The 26,547-nt window shown below is 42.9% G+C and overlaps 1 protein-coding gene across 1 annotated transcript in view; it reads left to right on the top strand.

The window, feature by feature from the left end:
* The window catches only part of LOC138292728 (cytochrome P450 2D15-like), a 214,649-nt gene that overhangs the window by 131,854 nt on the left and 56,248 nt on the right, over positions 1-26,547 (top strand). Inside the window, exon 7 of the mRNA XM_069231466.1 lies at positions 7,402-7,589. Within this exon, the coding sequence (XP_069087567.1) occupies positions 7,402-7,589 (188 nt within the window). The remainder of the gene's footprint in view (positions 1-7,401; positions 7,590-26,547) is intronic.

Genomic DNA, 26,547 nt, shown 5'->3' with positions numbered 1-26,547 from the left:
ACAGTACTGATTGATAAATCTCATTTGTGTGAGTTCCTTGTTCTTATGTTTAGTATTTCTAAAGAGCATGTGCTCCATGTTACGGCTTTTGGCTCTATAAAATGAATTCTGAATAACATCCTCTGTGTAGCCTCTTACCTGGGACCTCTGAGCTAACTGATCAAGGGCATGTTGGAATTCTGGTCCCTCACTACAGGTTCCATGGGTGCAAAGTGCCTCACCATATGGAATACTGTGTATTAAATTAACCAGATAGAAACTGTCAGCATGAAGAGCAGTGTTACCCGCAGTAGGATTTCTGTACATTCTGTTCTGCAGTTTCTGATTGTTTACATAGATTCCAGGCCTAGAAACACTACCTTGGTATCACTGATGGTGCCTGTAAAATGTAAATTCAAAGTTTTTTGGTTAATTCTGTCAACAAACTCAGTGGCACTCTCTTAGGACCCCTTCTAGATAATAAACAGGTCATCTATAAACCTGGTCCGTAGTATAACCTTGTTGTTTCATTCTTCTGAGAAGTCTGCTCTGAGCACCTAAGCATCCCACCAGGTCATATGCAAATTAGGATTGCTGGGGCGAATCAGGTGCCCTTTACCATTCCCCTCAGTTGCTTGTATACCTGGTTGTTGAACACCATTGGACCATCCTAAGCAGCATATTCATATGTTTGAACAATGCCAGAGGCTCACATTCAGAAAATATTGCAAGACATTTAGACCATCATAATGTATCTGCCTCTTGAATAAAAGATGGTAAATATCTGCCATATCCCTGTAAAAAAAATCAACATATTTGGAAGCGTTTTTAAACAGACTATTAGTGGCTGAAATAATTGCACAGCCAGGATGCTTTTTAGCATCTTTATGTATCTTCAAATTAGTTACAGAATTGGTAGTTTCAGATTGTAATTCCTAAGATACAAGTATTCATCCTGTGAGAGGAGTCCATTGTTGTGCCACTCTAGAAGCTCCATATGGTATGCCTATTTGACTTGTCTTGCTATTTGGATTGACGTTTTCGCATAACAACTTGTGTCTTCAAGTTGAAGCAAAGCTTCTTCCATGTGCACAGTAAGCAGCCACAAAACAATATATCCACTCTTGTCAACACTCCTCACAACTACGTCAGCATTAGATTGTACTTTTGTTATTAGATTGTCATAGGTAATTATGTCCACAGAGTGCTTGGATCTTTCTTTCCTTGTGGTCAAATATAAGTTCTTAATTTCTTGTGAAACTAAGTCTGAAAACAGATCAAGTTCATCCTTAGGAAGATTAGGAACAAAAGGGAAAGGAGGTTTAAAATGCATCACTGCCTCTGCATCAACTACAGGATTCAAGGCAGAAATGATGGCGTCCTCAGTTATTTCTTCTTGGATGCCTTTGGCCTCATTCTTCAAATTGTGAGGTTCCATCATCAATCTCGTGTCTGACACCTGCAGGTTTCTATTACCGTCAGAACAAGTGTTCACTTTGTTTTTTTTTAACTCAACCTGAGTGAAATAAAATTTCTTAAGATCCACATATGTTTGGACATAATCAAAGTTACTTTGTGGGCAGTACAATAAACCCAAACACAGTATGTTCCTTTTTTCTCCACTGATCTGTATGTCTGATAGATTGGGAATGGATAATGCTTGATCGTCTACTCACTCGACTTCTTGCGATTTTCTTTGTTGCCTTTATTTTTTTGTTGATATTGGTGTTGCCTCCATCTTTTGCTGGACCTTCTTGCTTGCTTGGTTGGTCCTTCCTCCGGTACTATAGATTTTGATCTATACGTAAAAAATGCAATTCGTCAATTACAGATGATGTCTCATGTTGTTAATTTTTGAGTTCCCGCATGGAACTCTTCAGGATTTGTTTCCACTTCTGAACTGGAACTTGCAGATCCCCTGAGGAGTCTTCGTGGACCCCCGGGGTCCCCTGACCATAGGTTGGGAAACACTGGCATGGTCCATGGTCTCCCTGGGCACAGCAACATTTTTCTAAGAGGCTTCCTGCCTGGAGCCACCAGCGCTTTTGAGAACTGTGTATCTCATTCCTCAAGAAGAATGCATGCATATGTATTAATTCGATATACAACTTGTTTTCAATAACAAAGTAGACTTGGGCTGGACTTTACAAATTATTTTAAAGTGTCAGTACTAAGCCGAAGGCATGGCTGTGCAAGGTTTTTTAAAATATGCAAGAAAGGATATGCTCTTATAGACAGGTCGTGGCAAGAACAGTTTCATAAAAGAATAGCAGATAAAAGAACGGGAGAGATTAGTATTAAAGTGCTGGAGTGCTTGCTTGCTTGGCTAAATGACGTCTCTGTGAGACACGGCATTGGTTCCACTATCCCATTCCAGGCACCTGATGATGACAGTTTCACCTAGGTCGTAAGTGACAAGGCCACAGCTACCTGATCTAGAATTGTCTGATGCCGGGAGAGACTTGAGGTCTTTCTTTCAGTTCGTTCAAGGTATTTCACAAGCCTGCTGCTGAGTTGCATGTCCTTCCAATTAGAACATGCTAAGATAGCGGGCTTGCATCTACAAAGCCCTTTCTGGTTCCAAATTGGCCAAAGGATTGTTTTCTGGTCTTTCATATTCCTTTTACAAATGCATATCTGTTGACCCAGTGTCTCAGGGGCTAGTCCACAAAGCCAACATGTCCCTGTCATGTTTACATGCTTCCATGGAGGTAGATGCAGGTATGATGGCAGTAATACCATATGGAATTTCATGAAAGCTGTTCTAAATTAAAGTTTAATAGCTAAACACAAGTATGACTGAGGTACTAGCTCAGTGTAAGATGACAGCCTAAGCCAGGCATGCTGTCTCTTGGCAAATACCCCCATCTGCTAGGAGTGAGCAGGCCTTGATTGTGTTGTTAACTAACACTTTAGTTTGATGTTAGGAACTAAGGGATTCCCATTGGTCTTTTAGACATAATGATGCCAAATGAACTATCTAAGTAGAGCCTAGCTAAAGAGTGGGCCTTCTCCTTCATTTCTACCCAAAGGAGGGAGAGAGCGTGCCTAAAGTTGCCACCTTAAGTTTGTAGCAGAGTTTGATGAATGCTCCCCCGCAATTGATTGTTTGACTAGGCCGAACTCAAGTCATAACTAGGCAGGCAACATTTAAGTTGACAGAGAGAACAGTGATTTGAAAAGCGTGGTGATGACTTACTCATGGTACACCCCATCCCTTCCCCTCAGGATGTTGCTACTGTATACAATTGTAGGGATCAGTTTCACCTAGGTAATCTTCAGCAAAGGTAAGTAGGGGTAGGAACCTGTGGCTACTTTGATGTGTTTAAATGCAGATGTAAGAGAGAGGGATTTCTGCCGTATCGGGTTCAGTTGTGGCTTAAAAGTCCCTTTGCTGTCCAGGAAGACTCCCCGGTACTTATATTCCTTCTGCTTTGTTGATGCCCAAGTACCACTAATGTGAACACCTCTGTGGCCTTCTGAAAGACATTGTTTTGTATGTATTTTCAGGTTGATAATCAAGGCATTGGTGTTGGAGTATTCGGCAGTGGTGTTCAAGAATCCTTTGCAGTCCAAATTTGGTTTGACTAAGGAGAATCGAATTGTCTGCATACATCAGGCGTGGCAGAGCGGTGTTCCGTAGTTTTGTGGCATGGGAGTTTACTTATGCCAGGCTGTTAGGCAGGACAGATAAAAAGAGATTGAAAAGATTAGGAGCTAGCATTAATCCAGGCAAACCGGGTGAAGAACTACAGTTAAAAATCGAGGGGCAGATTTATCAACTCTTTGCATCAGGGCAAAGACACACAAAGTGACAAAAAAACATTGATAAAGTATTTACTTTCCTATGTAAAACCTTTGTGCACTAGAAAGGTGTTCTAAAATTAACCCAAGTAGTGCTTTGAGCTGATTTGCTTTACTTTGCAACAAAGGTGTGTCCCTTGGGTGGTATGTAGACATTACTACTCATGTTTTTGGCACAAAGCTCTATCTACTAATTCCAAAATATAACTACTCCTCAATGCCAGTGCTAACAAGGAGAAATGTTTTTATTTTTCCTAACTTTACCCACATCCGATGTGTGTGGCACTGTATAGCACACATACAATGTAGGGTTAGTTTTGTTTGTTGCAACCCTTCCAGTACAAAACCTATGCTAAGTCTGTGTGGGTGTCCCTCCAGTGTAAAGCAGTGCAGCAACTTTGGTTGCAGCTCTGCGTCACTCTATTTCTTTTGGTAAATGTGACCTAAGCATAGTACAGTTAAAATGAGCAGAGTGGTACCCCAGAAGCACTAAAATGACAGAAAGCGTCTTTACATTTCCCTTAGTGTACAAGACTGATTAAAGCAGACCATTCATCAGGGGAGGGTCAGAGGAAGAAAGGTAAAATACAGAAACTGCAATCACATTACGAACAGCCGTTTTCAATGCCAATAGATGTGACCTTAATGTTTTAGCTATGCAAACACTGATATGCACAAAGGTATGTCTCTGATTAACCTGTTTCTTTCTGTGCATTCTATGCCTACACTGTGTTTTGTGCCCCTACGCATGTGTTGCTGTTGAAAACAGTGGACATCTGAAAAAACAGGAAGAGAGAAACACAAATCAGTGATGATAGTTTGCATAACCCTAAATATTGGCAATAATGTATCTTTGAGACGCCTGGAGAAAGACTGCCAATATGCAAGAATAAGAGCATTGTCTTAGTTTATTGAATGACACAAAATGAGCCCAAACTATTGCTACATCTTTGACAACCGCTTTCAGAATTTGAAGTCAATGCAATTACTTTACAGTTTTGATCACTGTGATAGTCCTCAAACTCCTCCTGTCTGGGATACACACCAGGCTAAGAAACACCTAAAGTGATTTTGTATGTATTCTGCCTCTATTTTGGAGCTTTTTTAAATAGCTACAGTGTTTCTTTTGAGTGCTTAATTGTAAATGCTGTACACACAATTACTCTATCCTCGACTTCATGGACCTTCTACGCATACATAATAAACGTATTGTGTATGCAGTTCAATGTTTTATGAATTTGTCCTTGAGCTGCACCCTGGGATGCCTTTGCATCTGTTTAAACGAAGAGAAAATGTGTGATACTCCATGGTCAGAGACTTCCAAGGTAGGTAAGAGCTCCAAGTCTTATTTCCTTGCCTCCTTCTGTCAGTTTTCCAAAATACTGCTTTTGTTAAACCTCATTGCTGCAAATCTCCAGAGACCCCCCTTCCCACACTTGATTCTCTCAGAAAGTTATGATCAGACCCAAAAGTTTGCCTCTTGAACACCTTGTCCCAGATTTATGTTAAAGTGGCGCAGCGCCACTTTAGAAATACGGAGGTGCGCCGTATTTTGAGAAATAAGGCGCACCCCTGCATTTCCCCCTGCGCTGGTGCTGAATTAAGCTACCTAGCGCCAACGCAGGCATACTTGCACCATAGAGCATATATATATATATATATATAACATGTTAGCAGAAGAGATTCGAGCCCTAACAATGATGTGAAATTGCACCATAGTCTGTACACCTAATGATGCAACAATTCAAGGCAATCACTATTTGGAATTCAAACTACGCAAAACAAACTCACTCTAGAAACCCTCTCAATAATAGTCTATTAGGCTTTTTGCCCTACATACAAGTGAAAATTGCATTACTAAACAATAGCAGCTTGCACCGACATGACAACAACATTGAGGGGCATATTTATACTCTGTTTGAGCCGGATTTGCGTTGTTTTTTTTTACGCAAATCCGACGCAAAACTAACTCCATATTTATACTTTGGCGTTAGACGCGTCGAGCGCCAAAGATCTTGGAGTTTGCGTCATTTTTTAGCGTGGACACCTTCCTTGCGTTAATGATATGCAAGGGAGGCGTTCCCTAGTAAAAAATGACTCCGAGGCATGTGCGTCGTATTTATACTCCCTGGCAAAAATGACGCCCGGGAGTGGGCGGGTCAAAAAAAATGACGTCTACCCTCGTTAGCGTCATTTTTTAACGCCTGCTCAGGGCAGGCGTTAAGGGACCTGTGGGCTCGGAAGGAGCCCAGAGGTGCCCTCCCATGCCCCCAGGGACACCCCCTGCCACCCTTGCCCACCCCAGGAGGACGCCCAAGGATGGAGGGACCCATCCCAGGGAACTTAAGGTAAGTTCAGGTAAGTAATTTTTTATATATTTTTTGTGGCATAGGGGGGCCTGATTTGTGCCCCCCTACATGCCACTATGCCCAATGACCATGCCCAGGGGACATAAGTCCCCTGGGCATGGCCATTTGGCAAGGGGGCATGACTCCTGTCTTTGCTAAGACAGGAGTCATTTCAATGGGGGTTGGGAGTAAAAAAAAAACGGCGCAATTCGGGTTGAGGCGAATATTTTGCCTCAGCCTGAGTTGCCCCATTTTTTGACGCCCAAGCTCCATATTCCCCTACGCCGGCGCTGCCTGGTGTAAGTCATTTTTTTTGACGCACACCAGGCAGCTCCGTCGGCTAACGTCATTGAATAAATACGGCGCCCGCATGGTGCTTCAGAATGGCGTTACATTTTTTGACGCACAACTGCGTTGGCGCAGTTGTGCGTCGAAAAGTATAAATATGGCCCTGAATGTTTAAACATTGTACACTTTGCTCCTCCGGCAGCAGTCAGTGAGCTGGTAAATTGTTAAAGCTCAAATAAACATTACCACTGAACAGAGCACATTTCAACTGTTTAGTGAGGAGAGGAAAAACACTGTATGAGTGAAATCATGTTTTGCTATGCACAGTGCAGCTTTTCGAAGCCACATTTTCAGTACATTCAGACTACTGCCCAATATTTGCTTGGCAGCCTACTTATATTCATTCAAACTCACAGTTTATGAAATACTGAAGGACATTTTAACGCTCAGTGCACAGACAAAGGAACAAAAAAGCACGTCTAAAATGTGCAATGAATGGCATTGCATGTTAATATGATGCCTTATGTCAATTTTAAAATGCTTCATTATGAAAACACATCATGCCTACATTCCATCTATATTCATTTAGCACATAATTTTATCAATTCTAAATTCACACTCACACACCCACACTTCCCTATTGCGTTACAATGGCGGGAGAGAGAATATAGGGGCATATTTATACTCTGTTTGCGCCGAATGTGCGTCAAAATTTTTGACGCACAACTGCGTTGGCGCAGTTGTGCATCAAAAAGTATAAATATGGGCCATAGTCCGCAGTAATGCATACGCTAAAGCAAAGTTTCGTTAAAATGCAAGATAACACCGAAAATATTCAGGGGAAAATCACTCAGCAGATTAGATTTAATATTTTGCATTGAAATTGAATTCTCTGTTTAAAGTCACTTTGTTTGCTTACAATGTCTTATATAGAATAGCTAAAGTTGACACCTTTTTAAGTTACTGCTCTCTCTGTGTCTAGGAGGAGTCCAGGAAGAAATTGACCGGGTGATCGGAAGAGAGAGGAAACCTATGATGGACGACAGGGCCAACATGCCTTACACCAATGCTGTCATCCATGAAATTCAGAGATATGCTGATATTATTCCCCTCTCGGTACCTCACATGACATCAAGGGACACAGAGGTTAATGGTTTCTTTATACCAAAGGTAATTCCAGTGATATTTTAAAGCCTGCAATCCCCTCTTAAGAGAGTCTAGTTCTGTTCAGACAGCGTCCCTCAAGGGCTTATATCCATTTAATGGTAAATTGATGGTCTTTTATACTCATTAGCGGTATGTACGACAAAAACTCTCAATGCCACTACAAAATCACTTTGTCTACCCTACCTGACAATCTTTACTCAATTCTACCAGATGCTATAGCTCTTCAAAGCTGAACGTAAATACGAATTACCCATTTCTCACTAATGTCATCTGCTTCAATTTCTCACGAACTAGATTTATAAATGTTTGAGGCAATGCTAAGTAGTGATTCCTTCCAAGTATCAGATCAATGATAAAACATGAACCTAAAGGGCCTTCTTTGAATATGGAAGATAATTTCTAGATTGTGTGTTTCACTAAAATACTTGAGGTGTGATAAAGTGGGTAGGTCTCCATCATAAAATTGTGCGGTCTCCTTCGGTACTTCTATTACCGCAGTCACCCTATTCTGAGACAGTGGCAATGACAACTCTATTGCACCATCCATTTCTTTTGGGTGCACTGCTAACAACACCAAAAATGGTGGTGGTTCAGCTGCCCCATCTGTAAGAACAGATCATATACCACTAATGGAGAACAAATAAGGATCACCATGGAAATTGTCATGGGCTTTCACAAACAAATCAGTATTGTATCTGAGAAACTGCCAAAACATGAACTACACAAGATATATATGTATTTGCAGTTTGCCTCAAATGTGAGTTACATGTCTTGCATCCACAGTAAATGGTGGAAGTTTCCCTCTAAAACTAGATCCCCTATTTATTATAGGGCGTACATTTTGGTGGATGAAACGTTTATTTGTGGCAAATTGTTCAATTAATGCAACTTTAATGTCTATCATTGTCCTTTAATCTTACACCGTCCCTCTCAAGAAATGTATACAGTTCCTAGATATGAAAGGCATATAAGCAACAACAGGGGTTGCAATTATGATATTCTTTCCAGCGCACTCAGTACACTGGAAATGGTCTGCACTTCTTTTAGTGAAACTCCCACATAACTGCTTAATAATCTACCTCTGTTATTCACAATTTTGTTGAATATTAAGGGCCATATTTATACTTTTTGACACAAAACTGCGCTAACGCAGTTTTGCGTCAAAAAAATTAGCGCCGGCTAACGCCATTTTGAAGCACCGTGCGGGCGTCAAATTTATACTTTGACGTACGGCGGCGCAACCAACAGGTGGGAGTCATTATTTCGTGACGCACACAGCGGCGTTCCGTCGTAAAGGAAACCAACGTTAAGGCGACGCACATCACTGTGGGTCGATTTACGACAACGCAACCCGGAAAGCGTTGTTTTTTTTGACGCTATTGCGTCAAATTTTAGCGCGAAAACTGCCCTTTCAGCAGAGGAGAGCCAAAATGGATCCCAGATGCCACTACAGACCCCAGGAGGATGACAGCAGACCAGGAACCAGCCAGGAGGATCCATACAGGAACCAGGACATTTTTAGAAAAAAAAGAAAGTGTCGCTTCAGTGAAGAGGAGCAGGAAATCCTGGTGAAAGAGGTGACGGAACACCAGCACCAACTGTTCATCACCTCTAAATTGCCACTCAGTAGGAGAGAGGCCATATGGAAACAAATTGTGGACAAGATCAACAGTGTGGCTGAAGAACGCCGCACAGTCACTGAGTGTAAGAAACGCTGGCATGACTGCAAACGTAGGACAAAAGAAAAAATGGCCAGGAACAGGAAGGCAGCAATGCAGACTGGAGGGGGGAGTCCAGCACACCAGGAGGCCCTGGACCACATGGAGGAGATGGTCACAGCCGTCATCCCGGAGGAGATCGTCACAGGGATTCAGCGCAGACTACCACGACACAACGCACATGCAGGGTAAGTCGCATGGGGAATTAATATGCTATAATGTTGACTGTAACAGGGGGGGAAATACCTACTACACAATGCATGTAAGTCTGCACATATATGAAGTGGCATGGGTAAAGGGGCAAGGCAGGGGGGCATGGGCAGCACAGACTGAATCTGGGGCACGACAAAATACAGCACCAACAACAGTCCCATGGGGACATCCTGTAAGTACAACAATAGAGCCAAGGGAAAGCAGCGACAGGTGGGAAGGCCACTACGTCAAACTTACATCCAGGCACTTGTCTTGCAAAATCTATCCTACATCAACTAGGTCCCTATCAGTAATGCAGTAGCCAAAACAACAACTGCAATGTAACTGCCACAACAGTTGACAATAACACCTCTCATCTCTGTGCAGCTATAGTACCAAATGGCAGGAACCTCCCCATGGAACATACATACCTAAATTAGGGGGTGAGGATGACATCCGCAACTATTCATAGAAATAAGACAAAGGCACCAGTACACTCAAATGCCGAATGTCCATACCTGACACATACATAAACCAAAGTAACCAGCAATAGGAGCCACACAGTACTAAGGACACACACATGCTGCATACGTCAGGGTCCCTCGCGTGCCTGGCTAACAAGGCTACATCACTAATGTCATACTGCTCAGACAACAACATTGAGGAGGGGACACAGGCAACTGGTCACTGAAACACACCTGCAAAGTCTGACAACCAAATAGAACCTTCATACGATAAACAGGCCAATCCAATTAAACACACATGACCCAACATCATCTTCAAACATCAACAATGTTTACATCCATACCACATCCTAACATTGACATGCATAGGAAATGCCACGTCACATGTACATTTCGGCCAATGTGAATAAAAAGTGTGTGGGGCAGGTCCTGAGAGGCAAGTGTGCTGCCAGGGCATTCACAACACCCACAGTCAGTCAAAGTGTAGTGTTGTAAGTGTAACGTATACTTTGCGCATTAGCTTCAGGCTTTAGGCCTTTGTGCACCTTACCCTGAATGTACTTTTACTCATTTGCTTACATCTAAGAGCCTCAGAGCACTTTGCACTAAATGCTTCTTATTGGCCTTCCTATCAGTTAATTTAGCAAATAGCCAGTCCTACGGTGTTGTTAATTAGTCAAATCACACTGTTTTGCCTACTTCAGCAGTGGAGTTTGCCAGAACATATTCACTCTGTGCCCCAGTCAAGGATACAGTCTGGTACTTTGCCAATAGACGTGGTAGGGGTTAAGATTTGGCATTCCTGCGTAGGGACATTTTGTCATCACGATGACATATGACTTATAAAATCACTTCCTTGTCCCAAGACACGCAAGAGGGAGTTTCCAAACAGAGAACGACAACTAGACGCTGCCTGCCTTGCTGCAGATGCAGAACCAGATCACAGGCCATTCCTCTGATATGAGGGAAGATGTCTCCCCAGTGATTCAGACAGGCAAGCTCCAAGCTTAACATGCTGTGCTATAAATAGAACAAGCAGAGGGAGAGTAGCAACTGTTAGGCACCATGATAGCTGTGTACTAATGTATTACTCTCCTGCTGACTATTTCAATTCTAACAGTTTATATTGTTTGGGTTATTGTGGCTCACACCTAAATATCTACAAGTCAGTTGTACAATGAAACATCATATTAAACAAATACTGTCTTTGTCATTTGTGTATGAGAACATACCAGAAAAGAGAGAATTGTGTAGGATCTGAGTGACCACGACTTCCCTGAGAAGTTCCAAAGATGTCATGCGCTCGGATGTCTAAACATTCCTTTGCTGTGGGAGACCAGAGGCACTGCTAGTTAGCCAGAGCAAAAAGAAAGAATCAGGGTGACAGAGTTAATTACAAGTGTGTCAGACTTAGTCCCCCACACCATTAGCTATCCTGCTGCCTAGAAAGCCAGTAATCTCATGTAGGATAATGAGAGCCCACCCAACAAAATGTCCCTCCATAAGAATAGTTAAACACGGAGGGAGGAGTAGGACAAAAACATGCCTATTCCTAAATAATTACAAAGCAACACCTAGAGGTGATCAGGCAGACAAGTCTGATAGCTCCATATCATACATGTGACACACAGGTGGGCCATAGGCCTACAACAATGCCCTATGAAGGACAGCAGATACCAAGACAAACACAGAGCACAAAGTTAAGGCATCCAAAGGCTTGTATCTTAGTGCAAAATTGTCACAACACAGACACACTAATTGTACCCTGTTTCATTGCAGAGGAACATGGATCTCCTGCCGATATGCCTGTCCCTGAGTTCCCTGATGACATGGATGACGAGCCCATAAACATCCCACAGGAGACCATCCAAATGGTCCTTGAAAGCCTCCAAACCCCACCTTCAGTCACAAGGAGGAGCACAGAAGAAGCAGCCACCACAGGAGAACCACCCGCCACCCCAATTGTAAGACCTGCCAGCTCCAACACAGCTGAGGACTCTGACGACACTGGCACCAGCTTCGAAAGAACCGTCGTTGGGGTACAGCGGGAGCTGGCCAAGGAGGTGCGGGTGGGGATGCAAACTATGGCAGCCAGCCTTGAGGGGGTGGGTTCGTGCATGATGTCTTCTGCTGATCAGGCAGCTGCTATGCAAGGCCGAACATCTCTCTTGCAGGAACTTGTCAAAACACAGAAGGAAATCTGCACAGCTGTCATCCAGTTGACACAACAACTACAACTGCAATCCAGTCAACGTGTGCACGAATGCAACATAGAACCCCTCAGGGCAGACCTGGCTGCCTACCATCGTGATGTGGCTGCCATTCTCAAAAACCAGCAGGCCCTCCTTGCTGCAGTACTGCCCTTCATAACTCCACAGGGAGCAGCCCCCGGGATGTCTGCCTCCATGTCTTCTAACACTGAGGTGTGTGTTGCCCCTTCACAACCAACAACAACAAGGACACACCAGGCAACACACACATCAGAAGAAGAAGACATGGAACAGATAACATTCACACGGAAGAGTACCCGGAAGCACTAGTCCCTGCACCATGGCCTACTTTGACCAAGGTCCTACATTTTGTCAAATGCCAGTCTCACTACAACTACACTCAATGACTGTTCGGCAATCCACTGTATGACTTGTCCCCATTGCCAGTGAATGTATCTCTCCTACTATTTGCCAATTCCTGTCCCTCTGCACTGTCTGTGACATCACCCTAGCATGTCAGGAGCATCATCCACACCCCTTCTGTAGGATCACCATGTAAGAATGCACCAGAACGGGCTCAGCAAACATGATGAATGGACATTTTGCACTACACCACCTATAAATAAATAGCACTTGCACACCTATTGTGTCTCTGTGTTATTTCACACTTCAACTGTGCAGTACCTAACTCCAAAGTGGCTGTGTGGCAACCATGTAGATTCTCTATACTACTGTCCTGATTTCATGTATACTGAAACATCTGTGCAGTGGCCAGGATGGCATCATAGCCTTACCATACTGAGGAAAATAACTGATGAAGGGACTAACCACACACAATCATGCTGTGTTGGACAGAATGATGCACCATCTATAGCTATTCTAGACAACTAATGGTGGCTGAGAAATGTAGGCACCATGCAATACTAAAATAAGAAATAATGCCGCAAAATGTAAGGAATCATTAACAAATTACACTGCATCAATCACCCTTTTGGAGTATACTTCCATGAAGGAAAGTCATGCTGTATCAGTACACACATGATGTAGGTCAGCAATGAAAGCAACAAGACAAGAGTGTGAACAACTCCTCATCTACAAAGATCTCCCTGAACTTCACACTGCTGTCCGACCTCTCAATTTACCCACAATAACAAGTCTGGAAGCACTCTCTGTGAAGTAGGATACATACCAACACAAAACCTTGGTGATCAATGCACACTACCAATGGTGGGTCTCCCAAATGGTGGATACTTACCAAGTTAGCACACGGGTAGCTGGGATGTTAAACCTCAATTTCCTGGGGATGGCGAGCATAGGACACAAATGTCATACTAAAACATTCTGCTACACTGATGTCAAGGCCATGATAAAGTAGCACCTAACGCATCATGTAAAGGGTTAACTATATATTTATTTCTATTGAGTAACACAAGAGGCAACTAAGGGAAAGGTAAACCTACACTAATCTAACCTGACTACTACTAACCCACAACTGTCCCTAACTAACCTAAGCTAAACTTACTCTACACATGTAACGAAACGATCTAAACATCAACCCCCCACCCACCATTATGAGACAGGACACATGCAGGACAACACTTACTAACCTACACACATACTATACTATCCTAAACAAACATATATTTTTTTGTAATTTTTTGAAAGTTTTTTAAATTTTTTTTTTTTTTTTAACAGGAATCCCAACATTGCCCCCCACCCACCCACCCACACAAAAAATAAAGATATAAAGAATAAGGACCCCCCACCCTCTTCCCTAACACTAACTAAGCTAATTACCTATACTTACCTAATACTATTCCCCAAAACCCAACTAACAGTAGAAAATAGGAAAGAGGAGAGAGGGGAAGGGTAAAAGTTCTACAGGGCAAAAGTCCTACAGGTTCGCCCTCCGTAGTGTCCGCCTGATGGAGCGGACCCTCGTTTTAATGTAGCTCATATCCTGCCTCAGGTTGTCCACCTTCTTGACCAGCTTGTCCATTTTTCTTGTCAATGCCAGGAAGGCAGCTGGGTCCACAGGAGGGTCTGAGCTGGTTTGTGTGCCGGCGGAGGTTGAGGTTGTGGCAGGAGTTGGTTGGCCACTGGACTGTCCTGCTACCACAACACGGCTGGGTCCAGGTCTGGAGGAAGAGGCAGGGTCCATTGTTCCAGACGTTGCTGGGGCCACTTGGGGAGACCTGGTGGATGTGGTGTTGGTGGTTGTCGGTGGCAATGTAGGGGGAGCCTGTGGTGTGGCCCACCACGCCCCGGAGGCCCGATCCGAATGGTATTTGCAGGCCATCCTCCGGTACCCACACTGCACCTGCAGGATGTGCCTGTATCTCATGGCACGCCGCTCAAAATGGTGGCGATCTGCGGCACTCATGTTTGCAGCTGTGAAGAGAAAAGGCAAATATTTACCTTTGGAATTGCATTGGGTGGAATAGCACAATGGGTTATTTGTACATTACTAGAAATGTATTGGTTGCAGCAATTGTCACAACATAGTTCACGGAAAGGCTCAGAGGAAGTACATGTGAAGCATGCATACATAAGGGCATATCACACCTAGCATATCCATGTCTCTACATGATGGATGACATCACCCTAAACTACTCATCCAAATCATACCTAAGGCATCTGACATTATGGCTGCACCTCTTCCGCATACTGACTTCACTACATATGTCACTCTATGTGATAACTATCACACTCCTCACTCAATGCCATTTGTAATTAGTTGTGTGCTAAGATTGAACCCATGGTCCATAACCAAATGTCTACACTAGGGGCCAGATGTAGGAAGATGGAAAATTGCCACTAGCAATTTGCAATGCAGAACGGTGTCTCCGACACCGTCTGCGAGTCGCTATGGGGTCGCTAAGACCCACCTCATTAACATCAATGAGGTGGGTTCCAAGTTGCGCCCCCTTAGCGACTATGGGCACTCACAGGGATGGAGGCCTGCTGGGAACAGCAGACCTCCATGGCCGTGCCTGCTATTAAATTACGCAGGTTATTTTTTCCAAAGTGTAGGCCGTTTACCTGAAAGGAAAATGAGCTGCACTTTGAAAAAAATACAAAAACTTCAATCTTGGATTATTTCAGGGCAGTTAGTGGTCCCTTGGACCACTGGCTGTTTTGTACATGAGTATTTAGGTCCACTCACAAAGGTGAAGGGTTCCTATGGGGACCCCTTCCAGTTAGCAAGTGGGTTACCATCCACTTCAAGTGGATGATAACTGCGACTCACTTTGCGACCACGCACTCGGTTGCAAATGGAATTGCATACCACTGCGAGTCGCAAATAGGACGGGAAAACCCCTTCCTATTTGGGATTTGGAAAAGCATTTTGCAAATATGTTCAGAATCACTAAATACATTTCTGAATAGCAAACAGACGTTTGCAAATCACAAAGAGAAATTTATGACATTTGCAACTTGTAAACAGTTTGCTACATCTGGCCCTAGGTTCTAACTCAAGTTGCAAAAGGTCGCAAGTACGTGTAACATACTGGTTGCTACAGTCCTAGGTACCCTGTTTCACATTAACATGGCAGTCTTTGAGGGTGGTGTGGGAAGAACAACCAACAATCCCATGTTCAATGCACACCCAGGAGTGTATAGAAAGTTCAACAAGTATGTGCCTTCACACACAACACCTATGAAGGGCTAGCAACACGTTGGAGTCAGCCAAACATTGTCACATCCAAGGTCCACACATGTCAAAATGCTATGACTTAGGCCAACATGACATACTATCAGTGAGGCATGTTTTACAACACACACAGAGGAGCAAGAACACCCATTATCATGAGGCTACAGAACACCTAGGCCATTGCACTCAAGTCACACACACTTCTAGTTCACCTTGTGGAAGTACATGCCCCCGGAAGATCCAACCTACAGTGTACACAGTCCATCCTCAACTAGGAAGATGCACTTTTCATCAAAGCCATTTGCCAAAGCTATATGGGAGAATGTCAGTCTGATATGCAGACTCAGTTCATGCCAAGTCCCCGACCAAGTCTTACATTGACCAGTGTATTCCAAATGACTCATCCCATTCCCCATTGCGGCCCAACTGGAATGACCTACAGCCCCTAAATCTGAGAGATGGCTAGGTATTGCTTTACAGAAACAGAAGTCCTATTTGATATCACACTAAAGCAACAATGCCAATGAACGGCCAGCGCATCAAATCAAGAATTCTCTTGAACACACAGTAGTCCATCATGCATCACTAGCAAACAATGAAAATAGCACTCAGCCAACACTCACTGTAGGTATCGGGGTCCTCAAAATGTGCCACCTCTCCCACGGTGTACGGGGCTGGTCCACCTGTAAAGAATGAAAGGAAGAATATACTCAGACTGGGTGAACTGACAAATAATTTCAGTTACAATGCCACTGTGTGAATATGACATGGTAATGATACACTTTCCCACATGCTCATACTGCATGGATGACTTTGTATTCAACATTAACATTGGATGAGTCTCCTGCTACAGTTACACACCCTACTACACACATGCAGTGGCCAGGACAGTCAGGTGTTGTCAAAGTTACCCCTCCATTAGTATGCCCCAACAATAATGTAATCCATACATGTCAGCATGTGCATCCCAGAGAAACATCCAAAAGCTGGTTCCATGAGGACTGCATGACCCCTCACAATCAAACAGGCTAGGTGGACATGTTCAACACACAGCAACCAGACACACACGTGACATATGTGTGGACAACATATCTAACTTCATGTGAAGTGAAGGCAACACACATTTATAGCATCATCATGGGTTTCAAATTTTCTGTCTTGCTATGGCGTCTACACATGTAGGTATGTTGTTCCTACATGACTTACTCACTGGCCAATATGACCTGTAGAGTACAAATAGAGGCATTAACGTGTTGCTTGTCTGACACAAATGCAACACTACATTACATACAGCTACAGGCATCTGGTATGTGTTGAAAACATGAGCCATCTGACTGCTAGCATTGGTCTTCCTACACATTGTGCAACAAATACACATTAGGGCACATATGTATACCTTTGTAGCGCAGCATTTGCATCATTTTTGGACGCAGAGATGGGGCAAACTAGCAAAATACAAATATATGTTGTAAGTTGCTCCCGTATTTGCGTGAAAATGTGGCGCAAAATTGGGGATAGAAATGTATAAACATGGGCCTAGGTTTCCCTAGCATTACACACAGTCAGCTACTTATCTAGCAGATTGGGTAACTATCATCACATGTCCCCACACAGATTTCTATTATTCCCATGTAATTGATTTGTACTCACCAACGTGGCCACCAATCCTGATTCCCAGGTGGTCCAGCAGGTCCTGTTCCCTGGATATCAGATCTGCCCAGCGGTGCTTCAATTGATGGACATTGCGCATGCTCCCATACACCCGGACCAGGTGATGGCGCACCTTCCCCCACCGGACTTTCCTTGCCTCCGTGTGATACCCCTGTATCACACGGCCCCCAGCCTCCAGCATCAGTTGGAGGAAATGGCAAACTAGCCAAAGGAATCCCCCCAATTCATCCTCACCCATCCTGGACAGGCGAGGCCTACCTGATATATTGACAGTGAAATATAGACAAATGAAATAATAAAGTAAAAGTGGGAAATGGGGAAAGGTAGAGTTGTGAAGGAAAAAGAAAAAAGAGAAAAATAGCCCAACTAACCCCAAAAACAATGCTACTCAGAACAGACTCCCACAGACAATACAAACAAAAACAGGATTAGACAAAACTAGACTAAACAGACTTAGACAATGTTATGCAACAAGAATAGGCTCACAAAAAGACAAAATACAAGGTACACAGGACACAAAAGCAGTTAAACACAGGACAACACCTTTCACACAACCACACAGTCTAGATAAATCTGAGACTGCAAAGTGAAAGTGAAAGTTAACTCCCAGTACAGATTTAGTAAACAGGATATCCTATTACATCACTTCCTGCATAAAATGGCCGCCGTTTTTATTTTCCCGTTATGCGTCATATTTTCACGCATACACAATTGTGCGTCATTTTTTTTTTACGCATAACATTGCACATGATGTACAGTCAAAAACTATGATATGAATAATAATAACTTAATAAGGTGCATGAGATGTCCAACATATTGTCCAAGTTGCGTCAACTTTACCACGCATACATCACGGGTGTCATATTTTTTCCACGTACAGGAGTGCACATGATGCTGAGTCAAAAAATATGATATGAATATTAATAAATTAATAAGGTACATGAGATGTCCAACATATTGTCCATGTTGCGTCAAATTTACCACGCATACATCATGGGCGTCATATTTTTTCCACCTACAGGAGTGCTCATGATGCTGAGTTAAAAAATATGATATGAATATTAATAAATTAATAAGGTACATGAGATGTCCAACATATTGTCCATGTTGCGTCAAATTTACCACGCATACATCATGGGCGTCATATTTTTTCCACGTACAGGAGTGCACATGATGCTGAGTCAAAAAATATGATATGAATATTAATAAATTAATAAGGTACATGAGATGTCCAACATATTGTCCATGTTGCGTCAAATTTACCACGCATTCATCATGGGCGTCATATTTTTTCCACGTACAGGAGTGCACATGATGCTGAGTCAAAAAATATGATATGAATATTAATAAATTAATAAGGTACATGAGATGTCCAACATATTGTCCATGTTGCGTCAAATTTACCACGCATACATCATGGGCGTCATATTTTTTCCATGTACAGGAGTGCACATGATGCTGAGTCAAAAAATATGATATGAATATTAATAAATTAATAAGGTACATGAGATGTCCAACATATTGTCCATGTTGCGTCAAATTTACCACGCATACATCATGGGCGTCATATTTTTTCCACGTACAGGAGTGCACATGATGCTGAGTCAAAATAATTATATAATGTAAATTATAATTTGATGGCTAAATATGAGAAACATTTTGTAAAATGTATATTTGACTCTGCATTCTGTGCACTCATGTACGTGAACAAATTATGACGCCCATCCTGTATGCGTACAAATTTTAGCAATTTTTTTATTATGTCTTCATGTTTTAAACTTGGTGAAGGTGATTTGTCATGGCCAAACGGTGCTATGTGATACACATTTGTGGTTAGCTATGACACATGTCCGTTGTTGTATGTATAGAAGGCATTCACACTGTAATATTTAGGATACGTTAAATAATGTATTAACCATATTTGACCACATATTTTGGGTAATTGCTGATGGCTATTTTGAAATGATGGATGGGATACCATGATGTATTCCTTCTCCAAAATGTGTCCACAATTAGGATGGTGATGCTTTTATCTATAGTCCGAACAGGGAGTGCAATAGTCCCTTACAGTTTTTATGGGGCTAACCATGTCCCATTATGAATTTATATTTCAGATTTGTGTTTGACTTTTGACATGTAGCCCACACATGTGCCTTATGCATGTGTTTAGTTCACAAGTACAAGATTCTTGTATATTTGTGGGCCGGTAGAGGTGGACTTAGGCCCCCAGCACCCTAGGATTTGCCCATCCAGATTAGCTAATGTATCCATGGCTTTTATTTATTATGTTATGCCAAACCTGCAGCAGCAGGCTAATGTAAGGCCATATGGTATGAATGACTGTTAACCATTCATTCATCTCATTAGCCCATTTGACGTTTGCAGTACTGATGATTTGGAGCAATCTTGCATAGCATTTTCCAATGACTATGTTTGCAAAACTCTCAGCGTTCCACATGTGCTGATGAAAAATATTTAGTTGTTGTCTGTGGCCCTTTCTGCATTACCTGGTTTAGTGGCATGTTACATTCTTCCTGCTAGGTTCAAACTGGGACACAACTGTGATGGGCTGCTTTCAAATATTAGGTTGATTGTATGACATATGTGTACATGTGTGTGGGAATGTGGATCCACTATCACCTGTCTGGGTGTATGTTGTCACTGTAACTTCAAGGTCTCCTCATGAGTTAGTGGCAGCTAATGTTGTTCCAATTGGGTATTGCTCATATCACACACTTGAGAGAAGCCATTGATGACATGGTCACGTACACATGGATGGTCCCACCCTGTCTCTGAACACGTGTGATGAGACTTTCAAATGATCTACATTTTTGGGCTGGGTGAGAGACTGTCTCAGGTGTCTGGATCAGGCACGTGTAATTGCCACATTTGTACTCCTGTTGGCCTCTGTGTATGGTAATGTATCATGTCACATCCTACCCTCTGTGCATACATTTGTGATGTTTATTTTTGGTGTGATGATTGTTATAGCATTCTTGCTCAATGAGAGGACATTCTTCTTCAGCAATTTCAAACTAAAGGTGGTCAGAAATTCATAGGCCAAAGCATGATGTGGTGTTTGTTATCTGTGTTTATTTACAATTGTGCAATACGAGTTATTATAAGAAATTATGAAAAAAAATTATTGACAAGCTGTTGGCGCCTACGCACTCCTGCTGCCGTGTTAGGTTGTTCCCCCTCCTGTTGCAGGCCAGCATCCTCCTCTTCGTCATCCTCAGGCATGTCTGGGGCCGGTTCCAGGAGGGAATGTTCCTTTTTACACATATATTGTGCAATATGGCACAAGTGAGTATGATCTTACAGACCATCTCTGGGGAATAGAGTAGGCTACCGCCAGTTATGTCAAGGCAGCGGAACCTTGACTTTAGGATCCCAAAGGTCCGCTCCACAATGCTGCGTGTCCTCTTGTGGGCGTCATTGTATGCCCGCTCTGCAGCAGTATTTGGGTTCACAAATGGTGTCATTATCCAAGGCTGGATGCCATACCCCTGATCATCTGAAAGAAAAACACAGAATGGGATCAATTAGATGTAGGAGGCACTGTTGTACAGATCTTTGATGGCAGTAGTTGTCTTGTGTTGTCTGTGACTCTTTTGTGTACTAATGTGACAACCTATGGTTGTTGGTGAAAACTTTTGCATTGAGTTTTTTTCCTTGGCTGAGCAAGTGTTTGTTGGCTAACCGTTTGTCAGCAGTATGTATTTGTTTTTCCAGTGCAGTCTGCCCTCCCTAGCATTGTGACTTGTGATACAGGTGTCCGTGTGTCTTCACTGGGGGTGAGATGATAGTTCCATGCAGAGTTGAAACATGAAAGTGTAGTTAACACGTTCATGTGAAAGTACCCAGGCCATCCCATACCTTAAAACTTATGCAATGTATTAGTGCACAGGTTATTGTGAGACTTCCAATTTGCAAGGTGACATTTAGGCAACCACACTCATTAATGTCTTCACATTAAGCTGTAGAGTAAATTCCAATGTGTGACAGGTTCAATGGTGACTTCAGAAACATGGCTAGTGATGTGAGTACCTCAGTGTGTTCCTGGCTAGGTGTTGCTATTGTGGTGTATGTGTTGTTTGTCCTAGAGGGTTGCTGTGCAGTGTGTATATGAGTTTGATTTTTGTCCTTACCAACAAGTAGTCCATTGCCATACCGTCCATCCTGGAAGTGTTGGTTGATGGTGCTGTGACGGAAGATGAATGCGTCATGTACACTCCCAGGATATTTAGCCACAATGTTGGTGATCAATCCTTGGTGATCGACTATGGCCTGCACGTTGATGGAATGTGTGTGCTTCCTGTTGCGGTAGAGGTGTTCAGTCGCAGCAGGTGGCACAAGGCGTACGTGTGTGCAGTCGATTGCACCAAGGACGTGCGGTAAGCCACTGATGGCGTAGAACCCCTGTTTAGTTTCCTGCTGCTTCTGCAGTGTGTTAGGGAAGCAGATGTGGAGGGGTGTCAGGCGAATTATGGCATCCAGTACTTTGGCAGGAATGCAGAGAATGATGGTTGTGATATTCCATCAACCAGGGCACCAGTTGTCTGAAACGAGCCACTTGCCAGCAGGTGAAGTACGGCAAGCAGCTTTGTTTCTGTTGGAATAGTGCGGGGAGTCACTAAAGTGGGGGCCAACTGCTGTTCAATATTTCTCAGCAGCTGCTGAATGGCCTGCCATTTCAACCGGTACCTCTGGATGATGTCCCGTTCCCTGAGGCCATGCAGGGTTGTTCTTGGGCGGAATATCCTCTCCTGCCTTCTGCGCTGTCTTTGGGGTCCCTGCTGTTGTTGTTGTAGCTGCTGTTGTTGCTGCAGGGCTCTGCGTCTACGTGCACGCTGAAGAAAAAGCACCTCCATGTCTCCCTGTTGCTGCTCTGCTGCTCTGTTGTTTGTTCTGTGTGTTCTAATTAAGTACAGGTGTGTTTGCCCCATTTTAACGCCTGCCCTGACCCAGGCATTAAAATTTGACGCTATTCGTGCTTTGCGTCATTTTTTAGCTCCGCCTAACGGCCGGGAGTCATTTTTGCCCGGAAGCATAAATACGACGCATGGCTGTGTGCATCGTTTTTTGGAAGGGAACGCCTACCCTGCATGTCATTAACGCAGGGCGGGCTGCCGCTTCCAGAAACTGACGCACATAGCAGCATTTTCCTTTTGCGCCGGCTCGGGCGTCAAGGTTTAAATATGGGGCAACGTTTGCGCTGAATGTGCGTCAAAATTTTTGACGCACATTCAGCGCAAACGGAGTATAAATATGCCCCTAAATGTTTTCCATTTATGCCCTTACATTATTTTCATGTGTTTCTTTTTAATTTAAACCAACATTTTATGTCATAATTCTTTGGCATTGCAACACACACTGATACTCCTAAACCTTGTACTTTTCAGTATTTAAGCACATCGTCTTCAGTGATAAATATGTAAAGTTTTCCAATCTCAGGCAACATATAGCTTGCTGAATATTAGACCCCAATTTTGCAGGCAACTTTCAAAACACGCTTTAAAAGTTTTATTTTGAACCCTTGTTTTCTCATGTCAGACATGAAGAAAAGGCAGCTCAACATTATCACTTCCTTTTTAAAGGCCATGTGATGTATTTTCTCAATGGAAGTCCCTTTGTGCTTCTCAAAGACAGCAAATAATGTTGTGTATTTTGTTGAGATCCTTAAGGCTTAATTTTTCCAAGTGCTCTATCCAAAGAGTTTCATGGTGTGCTAAATTCTTCCTTTAACAATTACCTCTTGGGAGACATTCATTTTTATCTTGAAGTATTATCTATACAAAAGAAAGCACACAAACTGCACCTATGTTTATAAACCATATGTAATCTGGCATCAAGCAACCACAGTGCAAGAGTTTCAGCATGCCTCAGGACATACATATTTCCTTTTAACTTTCTGTATATATTGCATAGAAAAATATTCCCAATGCCATTGCCATGGAGGTGGGACTGTTTTCCTGGTACATGTTTACGCAGAAAGATGGTTCCAAATTTGGACCACCCTTGTCTCCACACAGGTTCAACAATTTCATCTCAATTTGATTTTAGCATGTTTATGGTATATATTTTACAGCAAATTTTGTTTAGTTCAAAATCATTTTTTATCAGTTATATCACACCACATGAGGCTAGTTTTACAGGCATCCACCATCTATTATGGAAAATCACATAGGAGGTCATATGTGACCCCCCACAAACAAATTCTAAAAGATGATTATCACGCTTATATGCATATATGTACTTTCTAAGCAAGTAAATATTTTGCAACGGACAGTATATCCCTTCGTATCGTTGAGCATTTTTTAATATATGTGTACAAAAAGCTCCCCCTGTTGTTAAGTCCTTTAAGATGCTAGCTTTCTAAATAAGTGGTTAATGTGACTCAAGGTTTCTAACTTTGCCCATTCTATCACTGACTATTACCTTTTTCAGAACACTGTCTATATCAAAAAAAGAAATGTATGTTGCCACTGGGGTGTGTTACTTCAAAGTGTCTGGCCATAGGAAGCATCACATTCTGGGATTTTATGGCCCGGGACAGTTAAAAAATGTGTTTCTTATGAAGAAAGGGCGTACTGGCCATACATTTTCTCTTGCATGCATATTTCAGCATACAGAAGGTCTATTAGATTTTACAAGTTGTATTTATATCTATTTTTCCATTTATTTTGTGTGTGGTCTCTGTATTTTCTGTGTCTTTTTTGCGTGGCTTACAATGTTGATGAATGGAAATCTAATCTTATTTTCGCACCCATTTTCACTTCATTGGAATATTGGGCATGTAGCTGTGATACTTTCTCATTTATTTTCTGCTGATATAAAATTTTTATAATTATTCCCTTGTTCTGTGACTACTGTAAGGCTGTATAAACAACTTTCTTGTGATAGCTTCTTGACACCTCATCTGAACATTTTTTGCTTCTGTTTTGCACTGGGTTTAAGTTTAATTCTCATATGTTCATCAAATGGAATGTTTCCTTTAAATCTAGTTGTATGTTGATTGCAAGCATGAAGCATGATGTTGCTGGTTGCTTCCTTGTTAAAAAAGTGCTCTTTGGAATTAATTATTATCAAGCAGCAGCTTTAAATTCAATTATATGGTTTCCTAATTATGTATTTCTTTTAGTATTCTGAGATTCAGTTCTTTATTGATCAGAAGGTTATTGTATCATTCAGTATATCGTTCTCATCTGTTGCATAGCACAAATAAACCATCAATAAATCTTAGCCAGATGGCCATATTCTCTCTGTCTGCTTTCTTCATTGTCCGTGGTACATCGTTGTAGGAGGCTGGCCTGGTTTGTAGTGGTACCAAGGGGTACTTACACTCTGCACCAGGTCCAGTTATCCCTTATTAGTGTAGAAGAGGTGTCTAGCAGCTTAGGCTGATAGAAAAGGGTAGCTTAGCAGAGCAGCTTAGGCTGAACTAGGAGACGTGTAAAGCTCCTACTATACCACTGGTGTCATATGCACAATATCATAAGAAAACACAATACATAGATATACTAAAAATAAAGGTACTTTATTTTTATGACAATATGCCAAAAGTATCTCAGTGAGTACCCTCAGTATGAGGATAGCAAATATACACAAGATATATGTACAAAATACCAAAAATATGCAGTAATAGCAATAGAAAGCAATGCAAGCAATATACAGTCAGAATAGATTGCAATGAGAGCACATAGGTATAGGGGCGACACAAAACATATACTCCGAAAGTGGAATGCGAATCACGAATGGACCCCAAACCTATGTGACCTTGTAGAGGGTTGCTGGGACTGTAAGAAAACAGTGAGGGTTAGAAAAATAGCCCACCCCAAGACCCTGAAAAGTGGGTGCAAAGTGCACCTTAGTTCCCCAGAAAGCACAAAAGTCGTGATAGGGGAATTCTGCAAGGAAGACCAACACCAGCAATGCAACAATGATGGATTTCCAGACGAGAGTACCTGTGGAACAAGGGGACCAAGTCCAAGAGTCACACTCAAGTCGTGAGTGGGCAGATGCCCAAGAAATGCCAGCTGAGGGTGCAAAGAAGCTGCCACTGGATGGTAAAAGCTGTGGATTCTGCAAGAACGAAGAGGACTAGGAGCTTCTCCTTTGGAGGATGGATGTCCCACGTCGTGGAGAAGCTTGCAGAGGTGTTTCCATGCAGAAAAACCGCAAACAAGCCTTGCTAGCTGCAAGGGCCGTGGTTGGGGTTTTTGGATGCTGCTGTGGCCCAGGAGAGACCCGGATGTCGCTAATGGCGTGAGGAGACAGAGGGGGAAATCAGCAAGACAAGGAGCCCACTCAGAAGCAAGCAGCACCAGCAGAAGTGCCGGAACAGGCACTACAAAGAAGAGTGAACCGGAGCTCACCCGAAGTCACAAAGGAAGGTCCCACGACGCCGGAGGACAACTCAGGAGGTCGTGCACTGCAGGCTAGAGTGTCGGGGACCTAGGCTTGGCTGTGCACAAAGGAAATCCTGGAAGAGTGCACAGGAGCCGGAGCAGCTGCAAATCATGCGCTACCCAGCAATGCAGTCTAGCGTGGGGAGGCAAGGACTTACCTCCACCAAATTTGGACTGAAGAGTCACTGGACTGTGGGAGTCACTTGGACAGAGTTGCTGAGTTCCAGGGACCACGCTCGTTGTGCTGAGAGGGGACCCAGAGGACCGGTGATGCAGTCTTTTGGTGCCTGCGGTTGCAGGGGGAAGATTCCGTCAACCCACGGGAGATTTCTTCGGAGCTTCTAGTGCAGAGAGGAGGCAGACTACCCCCACAGCATTCATCACCAGGAAAACAGTCGAGAAGGTGGCCGGATCAGCGATACAAGGTTGCAGTAGTCGTCTTTGCTACTTTGTTGTGGTTTTGCAGGCGTCCAGAGCAGTCAGCGGTCGATTCCTTGGCAGAAGGTGAAGAGAGAGATGCAGAGGAACTCTGATGAGCTCTTGCATTCAATATCTAAAGAATTCCCCAAAGCAGAGACCATAAATAGCCAGAAAAGGAGGTTTGGCTACTTAGGAAGGAGGGTAGGCTAGCAACACAGGT

Source organism: Pleurodeles waltl, chromosome 4_2, assembly GCF_031143425.1.
Source record: "Pleurodeles waltl isolate 20211129_DDA chromosome 4_2, aPleWal1.hap1.20221129, whole genome shotgun sequence".
NCBI classification, from domain to species: domain Eukaryota; kingdom Metazoa; phylum Chordata; class Amphibia; order Caudata; family Salamandridae; genus Pleurodeles; species Pleurodeles waltl.
This window is presented reverse-complemented; position numbering and strand designations above follow the sequence as displayed.